Source organism: Acipenser ruthenus, chromosome 2 (genome assembly GCF_902713425.1).
Source record: "Acipenser ruthenus chromosome 2, fAciRut3.2 maternal haplotype, whole genome shotgun sequence".
In the NCBI taxonomy this organism is placed as follows: domain Eukaryota; kingdom Metazoa; phylum Chordata; class Actinopteri; order Acipenseriformes; family Acipenseridae; genus Acipenser; species Acipenser ruthenus.
The window spans coordinates 14,940,638-14,953,299 of record NC_081190.1 but is presented as its reverse complement, the minus strand read 5'-3'; the positions used below and the strand labels follow the sequence as shown (position 1 = coordinate 14,953,299).

Genomic DNA, 12,662 nt, shown 5'->3' with positions numbered 1-12,662 from the left:
AATCATGTTTTCTTATTTCTTGGCCTCTGCACAGCATTTCCAGCCCCACCCGTCTACTGTAGTTGTTGCCAGCAGGCCCTGTTCCACTAGAACACTAGCTCTATCCCTTCAAGGTTATACAATTGAATCCAATTGGATTTATGACATCTTCTAGGCAGCCTCACTCTGAGTAAATACAGTTATAAAAAATGAAAAACAATAACAAGACCATTTTGTTCGCAGCAACATTCAAGGTCTTAGTAGGAGAACGCCGGCCATCTTATTTGACAAATAATTAATAACTGAGAAATAAATGCCTGTGGTGGCGTCTCTGTTACTTACACAACAGAAATGAAAGCAATTAAAAAGAAGAAATATGTAATTGTGGTGTTTTATATTATCCAGTGTGTAGTATTGTGAAGGTCGTTTTACAGGGTTTGTGGTATTGAACGTTGGATGTTAGTCAGGTTTGACAAGCACTTGAAATCTTAATGAAAACTATTCCTGTTCATATCCAGTCTAACTGCTCATGAGACAGTCTTGGTGAACACAGCATTACTAACTCAACATTGGCACAATCTATTAAACACAAAAAAAACGACTTTAATGTGAGTACATTGTCCAATAAAACAAGTACAAGATCAGTGTGGATTTATTTGTAATTTATTTTGGGGTTGTGTTTGTGAATTCACATTTTGGGTGCTGGTATCAAATTATTTCACAATTACATTCAGGATTTGTTCACAGCAGTACTGCAGTTCCACAATTAGACAGCGATTGTTTTTTCCTAACTATTGTTTCCTTAATATTCTGCACACTTAGGCTTTTATTTTCTACTGACTCTCTCTCTCTGTCCCTGTCTCTGTCTCTTTTTGTTTTTTAGTTCCGCCAAAGCGTCCTTACTTCGTCGACTGCCGTTCCCCAGAACAGGAGACATTTAGTTGTTGGTGGAGTGCTGGGGATTACCAGAATCTAACAGGCCCTGGTGCACTGAGTGTCTTCTTTCAGAAAAAGTAAGGGATTTTTTTGTTGTTGTTTTTTTTTTGTGAAAACCAATGGCTATTTTAAAATAATTCTGGTCAATATTAAAATAGTAACAGATTTCGCCACATTTTGTTGTTTCCATTTTAATTTTATTTAAATATTACAATATTTAAAGAATTGCTGACCAGGTGCATACTTCCATATTCACTGCTTGTCAAGAATGCACTTGGATCGTTCTTGAGAATCCAAACATAACCCCTTTAAAATGTCACTTTCCCAGTACTGTGTGCCCTTTCTGTTGCAGTAGATGCCGTCACCAGTGTCAAAACACAGTATCTCCAATAACCTTTTGACGGAGTGACTTAAAATTTGCAGGGTTATATAAATGTATTTGTGCTAAATGTGTTGCTGACCAATGAGATTGACCTCTGACACAATTGTATTCTATGATTCTCTCAATAAAGTTCCAATTTAACATTGGAACTTTATTGTGAGAATCATAGTACGGTACATTTTTATATTTTTGTAAAATCTGAGAACGGATGTATTTTCTTGCCGTAAGACAGATAACAAGGGAGGAAAGAGGTTACTTTAAATTAATAAGATGTACAGCCACTTGGTTTGAGTATACTAATTCTAACGTTGCATCTGCTTAAAATAATCACAGATTCGATACCTTTAACTAGCAAAATGTAGATGTATCCATCGTTCCACAGCTCTCTCAACCTAACGCATCCATAGGATTGTCCACTTCCACCCCACAAGAATGACTGACGCAAATAAGGAAAGTCAGCGTTCAAATGAGGAACGTCGGAGCTCAAACTATGGATACATATATAAAACACACGTGTACCTCTTTGTTTGTGTGTGTTTCTGTATTTTTACATTTTGCCCAAACTGTTTCAAAAATCCTGAATGTTCTTGTTTGTTTGTTTGTTTGTTTGTATTTGAACAGTAGAGATGTTTGGAGGGAGTGCCCAGACTACAGCACGGCTGGTGAAAATCACTGTTATTTTAATAGTACCTACACATCTATTTGGATTCCATACTGTGTCCAGCTAAGATCACAAATCCAGGACATTGTTTATCATCAGATGTGCTTCACTGTGGACGAAATAGGTAAATACATATTTGTCAGGTATAAAATCACAAGTTTGGCTCAGCCAGAAAACTCTTGAAGCTGCACTTTCAAACAGCCAATCACCGGTTCATAATCCTTAATAACACTGTCCAATTGATTCAAGCAGGTATATCACAATTTTGCTTTTGGGGGTGATCAGACTTGCCAGGTTATAGTAGATGAAGGTTTAATAATACATTTTGAATAATTTTTTGGCAACATGTATGAATCTATTATTTGGGTGTTAGATGTTATTGAGCGTAGTTTTAATGTGTAAATTTAAAAATTAAAATTTTAGTTTGTACTTTTTTTGTAGTGTCCAAGCAGATCTGAAAAAGGAGGTAAATGTACTGTTGACCTTTTTGTATTGTTCAGTGGTCCCTGACCCCCCTGTTGGTCTGAACTGGACGTTATTGAACATTAGCCAGACGGGGCAACACTTTGATATCCTGATACAATGGGAGCCCCCTCCTTCAGCAGATGTCAAGAAAGGCTGGATAAGTCTAGTCTATGAGCCACAGTACAGAGCTATCAACATGTCTGATTGGAAGCCGGTGAGCTGATGTGACGAGAGGGATTTACAGTATTATGTACATTGTAACTATGCATAATAATGCGTTTTTCCTTTCATAGCTTTTTAATTCATAAATCACTAGAAGGTTGAGTCCTGAAACTGTCCTCATTATTATTATTATTTGTTTATTTAGCAGACGCCTTTATCCAAGGCAGCTTACAGAGACTAGGGAGTCACTTACAACAACGTCTCACCCGTAAGACGGAGCACAAGGAGGTTAAGTGACTTGCTCAGGGTCACACAGTGAGCCTGAAATTCCATTGAACTGGGGACCTCCTGGTTACAAGCCCTGTTCTTTAATCACTGGACCACACAGCCTCCTAACACTTAACACTGCAGACCAAGGCAATCTAACTCCACTCAGAGCAACACACCACTATTGCATTACCTGTAATCTAACTCCACTCAGAACAGAACACCACTATTGCATTACCTGTAATCTAACTCCACTCAGAGCAACACACTGCTATTGCATTACCTGTGAGATAGTCACACTCAGAACAGCAGACCATATAAATATGTGTAGACAATGTTTTTGTCTACTAATTTTAATTTAAATTTTATCTTACAGGAGTTATCTTGCTGTTAACTCACTTAGTTTTGAAAGAGTTAAAGTAACACAAGGTGGTCCATTTTAATAATCTGAAAAGCACAGGATTAAATGCTGCTGCTCCTGTTATTAATCCCTCTGCTGTGTTTCCAGCTGAGCGTGATTTCATTAGTATTCCTACATACAACAAAAAAAAAACCACAGTGGAAAGTGAACCTCGATGGTGCATGTTTTAGTAATGTTGTATAATCATCTCTGAATGACCTGTCTTTGTTTAATAAAAGCATGAACCTGATCTTTGTAATATTTCTTCTATCCCCAGCTGGAAGTTGAGAGAGCACGCTACCAGTCTGTTTATGGGCTGAAGACTGGCATGGAGTATGAAATCAGGGTGCGGTGCAAACAGACTGCTTCTGAAAAATTCAGTGAATTCAGCGACCACCTTTATGTGTACATTCCTAAGGTGCCTACCAAAGGTGAGACTAATCCTATGAATATTTAGAAAGATTAGTTGTGCCTGGGTCTTTGTGTCAAATATTTCAGTTTTAAATCCATTTGAGGCAAGTCACGTCATGTCCTCTTGTGCGCCTTTTTCTCAAGCTTGTATTAAGCTGCGTTGTCCGAGACAAATTGGCTCTTTATTTGTGGAGTAGTCCATGCTTGTGTATGTACCAGCATTAGTCACTTTATAGGTATATCATTGTTGTTTTTTTTTTTCAGAAACCCTGTTTCCATTTACAATGATCTTAATCTTCGGAGCAGTGGGAGTGATTATAGTCCTGATGTTAATTATTTTCTCCCAACAACAGAGGTAAATATTATTTTCAATCGTTCAATTCAACAATTATCCACTTGTTCTTTACTTAAAGCCTCAGGTTTTTCGACCACTTCAAACATGAGCTAACCTCAAGGCTGATTACCCTCTTCCTGAATTCTGTCATTATTGCAAATTAAGATCAAACATCCCCTCTAAACCCCTCTACATTATCCATTGCAGTATTATGCCAAGGATTTTGAATTCTTTCAATAAGTTCAATGACGTTTCATAAAATGTATTTCATTCAGGACTCACACTGCACTTTAAAGAATGTTTCTACCCTTGGTAATGGATAACTATATCCTATTGAGAGGGATTGAGCCATCATCCAATTACCCATTTGGTGATTATCATGTGACATATATTACTATTTCTACAGCGGATGGATATTTGGCATGTTTAATAAAGTCCCCCGTATATTTTACCTTTGGGGCAGTCTCTGAAAAAGCCTGAGCAACGTGGAATTCCTGTAACGAGGGAGGCCAGTGTAAAAAATGACCACAAGGGGTTTGCACAGGTAATCCCCCTTAAAAAAGTGACTGCCTAAAAAAGGACAAATATGCTGGTGACAGGTCAAATGTTCATGAGTGCAGAAGCAGTAATAAAGCATGATTTAAGAACACATAATCAGAAAATAAACAGAGGCACAATACAGTATATATCATTACAGTGTATGAAGTATTCCTTATATGTAGAGTTAGTAACAAACAATGTACTGCACTGAGGAATGTTGAGGCCCAGGCATGTCATGCTCCTGGCATGGCACAGTGTAATAATTCTGCTGCATCTTCACATTGCTTTCCTTTTATGGTTAAACTGCAGTACCTGAGTCGGACAGATTGTAGTTATGAAGATCAACAATCAATTTAAGACAGCCAATCCACATTCTGTAACTGTAATACAACCCTCAGGAATATTTCATGTATGGCTTTTTCCTTGACTTCAGTGACATCTAGTAATTTCCACATTTCTGGTTCCAAGGTTGATGGTGTATTTCCTGCCACCTGTACCAGTCCCAAAAATTATGGGAATTGACCCAGAACTGCTGAAGGTAATGTTACAATCAGAACACTAATATATAATAAATCATAATAAAATGCAGTGCTAATTTAGACCATTTTTACGTCCTGCTAGTTGTAACTTCACCTGCAATTTATTCTCTTTGATTGTTTTGTTCCCATGCTTGGTTTAAGATCTTTAATGCTAAATATTTTGAAAAAGCATTGGATCATTGTCCTTGCAGACCAGCAATTGGTCTTTTATCTTGACCGAAAGAATTTCACCTGCGGCACAGCCAACGATGTGGACCTTGTGTCCATCCCGCTAGATTGTTTGTATATTAGCATCTGCCCAAGAGTTAGATGTACTCAGTATATCACAAGACACCTAGTGCATATAAGCATTTCATTTGCAACAATTGTCTATTAAAACCTCTTTCAATATTTTTGTAAATATACAGAAAGGCAAACTGGATGAATTGAACTCTATTCTCAGCGGCCATCACACCTTTAAGCCTGAACTCTACAACGATGACCTGTGGGTGGAGTTCATAGAGCTGGATATTGACGACCAAGATGGAAGGTCCAACCACTCTGACACTCACAAACTGCTTGGCTCAGAGAACCTGAATGGCAACTGCCTGAACATCAAGGACGACGACTCGGGACGCGCAAGCTGTTACGAGCCAGAACTCCCTGACTCTGACACGCTCGATCGAAGCCAGGCCGAAGCCAGAGAAGAGAAGGCAAGCCTCCTGGACTCTGAGGGCAAGGCGGCCCATTCGAGTACCGCGGATCCCAGCCCACCTGGCAGGAGCCACCCTGGAGCCACTGCTGAAGGAGCAAGCAGAAGTCATCCCCAGATCCAGTCCCAGCTGAGCAGTCAGAGTTGGGTAAACCTGGATTTCTATGCCCAGGTGAGCAACATCACTCCAGCAGGGGGGGTTCTGCTATCGCCCGGCCAGCAAAGCAAGATTGAGAAAACCGCAGAAGCACACAGCTCCCCCAAAACCCAAAAGTGCCAACTTGCCATGACCACGGACAGTGCCTACACCTCAGAGATGGATGCGAAAAACATCAGTGCCACACCTTCCCTTAATGGAAACGAGCCAAAGGTTACAGTGAGCCCCTACACTGTGAGTGAAGCCCCAGCCAGCTCAGTTCCACCAGTCTCGGACTACACCACTGTGCAAGCAGTAGATTCCCAGCAGAGCCTGCTTTTGAATCCCTCAACGTTGCCCACCAAGGGCACTCCTATGCCAGCTGGATATCTGACCCCAGAGCAGTTGAACAGCATTATGCCCTAAGTGATTCAAAACCACAGATGCAAGCGTGCTATTAACTTTTATGCTTTTAAACCAAAACATCATGCAGGAGACACACAGGCGGATGACTGTAGTGTGGCGGTAGAGGGCGATGTGGTGCAGCAGCGTTGGTTTCCTTGCAATTGACGTAAGGTTTGATGGCTAAAATAATAATAAAAAATAAAAAAAACACTCTACCCTTTGAAGCAGGATTCCTACAATAGCTTGTTTATCATTCTGGACTGGAATTTTGGACTGGAATTTTGGTTCTATGTATCAGAAAATGGAGAATAGTTCAGTAAGCACCCATTGCCAGATCAGAGGCAACATGATTATGGCACTATTCACACAAGTGTTACTTAAAATGAATACAAATAAATATGTAATTAAACATAAGATCTTAAAAGGGTTGGAGGATGGTTTAAAAAAAAAAAACAGAATGTACTTTTAAACTTCTGCTGATTTTCATCTGAAGCATTTTTTTCTTCTAGCTGTATAGAATTAGAAAGCTAATGTGCTTGTTTTTTGGTGTTTAGATTATTTTTCCCCTAATTCTGTGATTTGGTTCTGTTCGACACAGTTGACAACCTGAAGTTTAGTTTTAGTGTATAAAACATAACTATCCTTACCAGTGCTTGAAATAGAAACAAAAGTGCCGGTACCCAGAGAACTGAGGGCAGGGGGTGGGGGGGAAACAGGTTATGCATGAGTTTGCAACATTTGAACTAAAATATGATGCAGCTCGTAACTGGAGAGCACTCACCAAACACAGCTCCAGTCAAAATAACTTCCACAGGGGCTCACGTGATACTCATTAAAACACCAGCTTAAAGCTTACTAAACAGCAGCCAATAAATAAAACAGACAAGTTTTACTAGGGTTAACTACTTGGTTTGTCTTTTAACCAGCCTTAAATGTGACACTTCATCTTTAAATGAAATGGCCCTCGTTCGGAGGTCAATGAGCCATATGATTCTTAAAATTATTTTTTAAAAATGTAAATATATATCAAACAATTATTCTGTACGTACTTGTTACCTCGCAAAAATGTCTTAATTTTCAGTTTTGAAACAGACAAGAGCATGAGTATAGTAGTTAGATTCCTCTTAAGGGGAAAATAAAAACAATGCAATTTCCAGTACCAAGCCTTTTGCTCCTGCACTTTTTTGCTCGAGGTTTGTAGAAAAACGATTGCAACGATTTTTTTTTTAGTAGTGTAATATTGCAGTTGTCTCAAAAAGAGCCCCATTGTTTTTTGGTTGTGGATTGCAGTACTCTCTTGTAAGTTTGATATTAGATCTCAGGGTGTGATTTTTTTTTTTTTTTGTTGTTGTTATGGGGAGCCAGGACAGTGCAGGTGTAACCTGGGGAGGGGGTGAGGGTGGGAGGAGAGGTTCGAGTACCTGGGAGAGTAAGGGGAGAGGTAGAACATGACAGTGTGCTGCATTAGGGTGGCTGGGAGATCAATGTGGTGATGAGGACGGGGTGGGGAAGCTAGTGGGTAGGATGGGATGGATTACAGCTGAACAAACCTCAATTGAGAGTTAAGATGAAATCACTACTGTAAACAGCTTGTAGTATTCTTGATGAAATGGGTTTTTTTTTGGAGATTAAAGGCTCCTGTCTTGTCTATGGACTACCAGGGGTTAATTTGTGAACAAAATGGTACTAGATCTTATTATTAAGGAAGAGGGACAGCATTTTTGTTTATAGACCTAATGTACTGACCTTGATTTACAGAAGCAACGATATATATACTTCAAGCTCTCATCTGTTTGTAGGTTTCATGCCTTATTGTTGGTGTCAGTAGCTGCGTGCCTGTCTTTGCCTAGTCATATTTTAAAGTAGTCTTCAGGTTTGAACAGTACCTGTGGCGGGCCGACTAATCTGATGAACAGGACACTGTTGTTGTTAAGAGCACTAGTTTTTTGGCGTTTCTCAACTTGGGGTGTATAAAAAAAAAAAAAACTAAAAAAAAACTAGTCATTTCTTTCCTCATAAATGTCGAATTGTAAAATATATAATTACAGTACAGTACAGGAGAGCATGTTTTTATTGTACATGTTATGCATATAGAGTTATTTTTTTTGCAGCATTTTTTTTTTCATACATTTGCAAATTGTACAATTCTTGCCTGGCAGACAAAAAGATACTGGATCTGGGATCTGGTGCGATGCGATCCGGCACAAATTAACCACAGTATAAAGATCCCACACTATTATTCTAAGAAGAGCAGGGGTGATAATGCCAGTGTAATTTGGGCTACCTTGGTTAATATATTTCCCTTTTTTAATTGTCCCTGTAGAATCAGGACATTCATTACAGCCCTTTAACAAGAGTTTACGAAATGATATCATTATTACTTATTGTAGTAGACAAACGTATCAACAACTTCAACAGCCATTCAAAGGAACCGTGTCTGAACACCTCACTGCATGACGCTTCCTGTTTAACAGTGTATAAACCTTTGGTCGGTAGAGACCTCTGGTCCAGAATAAATCATCTTCAGATTCCCTAATTCCAGCTCTTCTACTGGCTTACTGTTCGTCTCCAGACACAAGGAACTTGCTTGGAATAGGGTTTAGTCGTTATTTTTTGTATGTATAATGGTGCAAACTTGCTGTTCTGCTTTATTACAGCTTTGCATTTTTAAAGAAAACACTTTACTATGTCTGCCTTAAGGAAACTACAATATGCAAAAAACAAACAGCACATGGGAAAGTTGCCATTAGAAATGTGGTCTGTACTGAAGTACACCTATTTGGTCTCTGGTATCCTGTCTGTTTCAGTGATTGGGGAGGGGGATCGGGGTGGTGGGGGTAGGGGAATCGCTAGGCATTTGTATAACCGAGAACCCAAAAGCAGTATGTTTTTAATGTCCTATAACTTTTCAACAATAAGTTACTCCTTTTAAGATTCGCTATCGGACAGTATTACAACAATACATATATCATGGATTTTTTTTTTTTTTTTACTTCTGTGCTGAAGCATTTTTTTAAAGGCATAAGCTAATGGTTGCATAAAAAACTAAATCCAGTGTTTGAGCGGTATTGTTAAATGATTCTCTGATCTTCTATTTATATTATATGTAAAATATATACTGCAACAGTTACCTTGAGCTCTAGCATGCAATAATGTATTAATGTATTAGCTAGCCAACATGTGCCAATATGCTGCATTGTAAGGTAATGTCTGCCTGAAGCATCAAAAAGATAGCAAGTGTTGCAAAAAAACTTTGTATTAGAAATCTTACATTAGTGCAGTGCGACTATGAAACCGTGCCAAGGTGGAGGAAGTCAGAAGTGTGTAATAGGGACACTATTCATAAAGCATCGGCATGGCGATCGATGCATAGTACTGGTATGCAATCACCAGCATGTCAATGTCTTATAAATATAGCCCTTGGTTCTCTGACTCTTCTAGAACACCACACCCAGATCCTTATGGTAGCACTTTTAAGGGATGTGGGATGGAGGGGTTGAACCACTGATATTCAGTGGACCTGTCTTGAATGATTTGACTATAGTCTGCACTTGAAAGCAGTACATTTTTAATGTCCTATAACTTTTCAACAATAAGTTACTCCTTTTAAGATTCGCTATCTGACAGTATTCCAACAGTACATATCTCATGTTTTTTTTTTTTCTTTACTTCCTTTTGTGCTAATCGTTGCATAAAAAGCTAAGTCCAATGTTTGAGCGGTATTGTTAAATGATTCTCTGATCTGTGTGTGTGTGTGTGTGTGTGTATATATATATATATATATATATAATCCTTTAATATTTCAGACTTTGTCCAGATTCTGGTATTTATCTATAACAGATACAATTGTACTACCTTTGACATATATGTTATGTGATAATATAGTTAAAATTGATGAGAATTGCAAAGAAGCTGGGATGGCAAGTAAATATGCTCCAAGTACTTGCATTATAAAAAGGAGAAGTTCTGCCTTATTGAATATCTGTCTATCTATGCTGCTGTGTCTTTATTATACATTTTAAGTCGGCGCATGCTTGAACAATCTTAAGCCCCTTTCACACTGGCATGCTCTACCCGGGTTGGAACCTACCCGGGTCAGGACCTGGTGTCATGTGGGTCGGCTACGCAAATTCACACTGCTTTTGATAAAGCAGGGTTGACCTGGGTGACAGATGCAAGTAAACAATGCGCATATCGATGCTCCGGAAGCAGCTTGTTACTGACGCTTCCATCCAAGCTTCTCTGGATTGAACTGTCTGCTCATATGTCGAATACAGCAAATGTTTCATAATCTCTGCTGAAATCAGGCTCATGGTGTGTCTCAAGCAATAAAAATAAGCCTAAATAGAAATGTTCCTTGTGGAAGTGAAACCTTCACGCAGGCGCGGCTGTTTGTTATTGCGTCGGCTCACGAACGGCCATGCATTTTGTCTTGCTCAACCCACGTCAAAGTGTGTCGACCCACATCCTGAGGTGGGTCACTGAGACTTGGGTAAACCCGGGTACGACCCAGGTATGTGGTTTCACACTACACGGGATTGTGACCGGGGTAGACGGGCTTCAGAATGTAATGTTTGGGAAGTGTTAAAAGCTCTTATTTGATTATTTGCTGGTTTCATTGTATAGTCTCTTTTTAGACCTTAGTTATGTCAGAATTGTATGATGGTTAAACTCATAACTGAATCAACTGTTCTGCAACATGAAAAACATTCTGGAAATGTTTGATGAATCAAAACGTAATATGTAAATGTACAGTGGTCTAGTGAAAATCAATTGATATTACACATTAACCTATCCTGGATGTAACAGTTCATTGAGAGCATTTGACTTCAGCAGGTAAAGGTGAATTTTTTACATTGATTCTATCAAAATCTGTGGCAAATTTACATGTAACAAGTCTATTGTTGTGTGTACTGAGGAGCACAAAGAGAGCTCCAATCTGGATTGTTTAAATCCTGAAATGTGTGGAAGCAGACTTCTAGGGGAACGGGTTGATGCTTTTGTTTGTGGGAGGAAGGGTGTATTTAAAGTGTATACAGTACTTAAAGTGGCTTAAACAACTATCCAGTATTTTCACACCAACTTTTGCTGTTTCTGACAAGTAATGTAACAATTAACAATATCCATCAATGCCTTTCTCCATATGTATGCAATACTTAAAATAAAAAATAAAAAACACTACAAATCTTATAGAATAGATTGTAAAAGTGAACAAGTTGAGACGTTCTCTTTCAAAGCATGATTTTGTTTATGTTGTTAAATGTGTATTAGCTGCTCTCTTTGCTGCTACATTCTTTTGGAGATAGCATTTTGTCTTTTGTTGTTGAAGTTTGTTATATTTGATTTGTGTTATTGTTATAATTAGTATTATAATTATAAAGTGAATATATGTAAAGGTTATCTATGTGTTATCCATAAGAACTGTGTAACTGCTTCTGGTCACAAAATGTAATGGCAAGATACCTCAATCACAAAAAAAATGTCCTGGTACAAACAACAGTTGATTCTGCGTCGTGAATTCACATTTCTTCAGTGTTATATGTTTCATTTATTCTATGAGTCATATAATAAAGTGTATTTTTCTTGGCATTGTGTGTTGTTGATAAATCAGGAGTTCCAGACCCTATACATTGTTTTTCTGTTTAGACTTTTGAACCAAATGTATTGGCTCCGGCAGGGGTGAAATTCTCAACAAACAAGTGCAGGTACTCGTATGCACAGCCGGGTGTAAACATTTAAACAAATGGAGACAATTTGAGTGCCAATGAATAAATACTTTTAAAATGTATACATATCGGTACACGATAAATTTATGAATACAAAATAAGCCTTAAATACCTGATCAATTATAACCAATTCACCATAAACAAGGAAGCTGAAAATACTGAAAGCGTTGTATCCTCTGCATGTATCACTCAGTCATGTATTGTAATACAACACTTAAATTAAACCTTAAATGAGAAGCATTAAGAAATATTACACTATGTGATAACTGCTGTAGAGCCCTAAAAAAGGGATGATGTTATAAAAAGTGATATAATAAAAACTGTGCTATGAAAGAAATTATATAAAAAGGTCTAAGTCAAACAATGCACAATACGGGCGAAAATACCCCTCATATTTTTTTTTATGTAACATGCACGACTACTACTAATGATGTACTTGACCTGGCCATTTTAATCTCCATTGTATTCTCAGCAATCATCCCCATACTTTCCAGACCCTGAGTACTCACCTACAACAGGACCTGGCCATGCTACAATAATAGCCTTGGATGAGATCATATATGTCTGTTTCTTTTATGTATTTTTTACTTAATACTTGTCCTACAGTAATATGTTCTGTGTGTTTCAC

General features: G+C 38.2%; 1 protein-coding gene across 3 annotated transcripts in view; it reads left to right on the top strand.

Moving 5' to 3' along the window:
* LOC131697958 (growth hormone receptor-like) overlaps window positions 1–11,897 on the top strand; it is a 75,403-nt gene extending 63,506 nt beyond the window's left edge. For all 3 annotated transcript variants that reach the window (XM_058990092.1, XM_058990082.1, XM_058990089.1), the window contains exons 3-9: window positions 863–992; window positions 1,919–2,082; window positions 2,459–2,637; window positions 3,530–3,683; window positions 3,928–4,018; window positions 5,006–5,075; window positions 5,484–11,897. In XM_058990092.1, coding sequence (XP_058846075.1) covers window positions 863–992; window positions 1,919–2,082; window positions 2,459–2,637; window positions 3,530–3,683; window positions 3,928–4,018; window positions 5,006–5,075; window positions 5,484–6,329 — 1,634 coding nt within the window. In that variant the 3' untranslated portion in view covers window positions 6,330–11,897. The remainder of the gene's footprint in view (window positions 1–862; window positions 993–1,918; window positions 2,083–2,458; window positions 2,638–3,529; window positions 3,684–3,927; window positions 4,019–5,005; window positions 5,076–5,483) is intronic.
* Window positions 11,898–12,662: the final 765 nt, after the last annotated feature.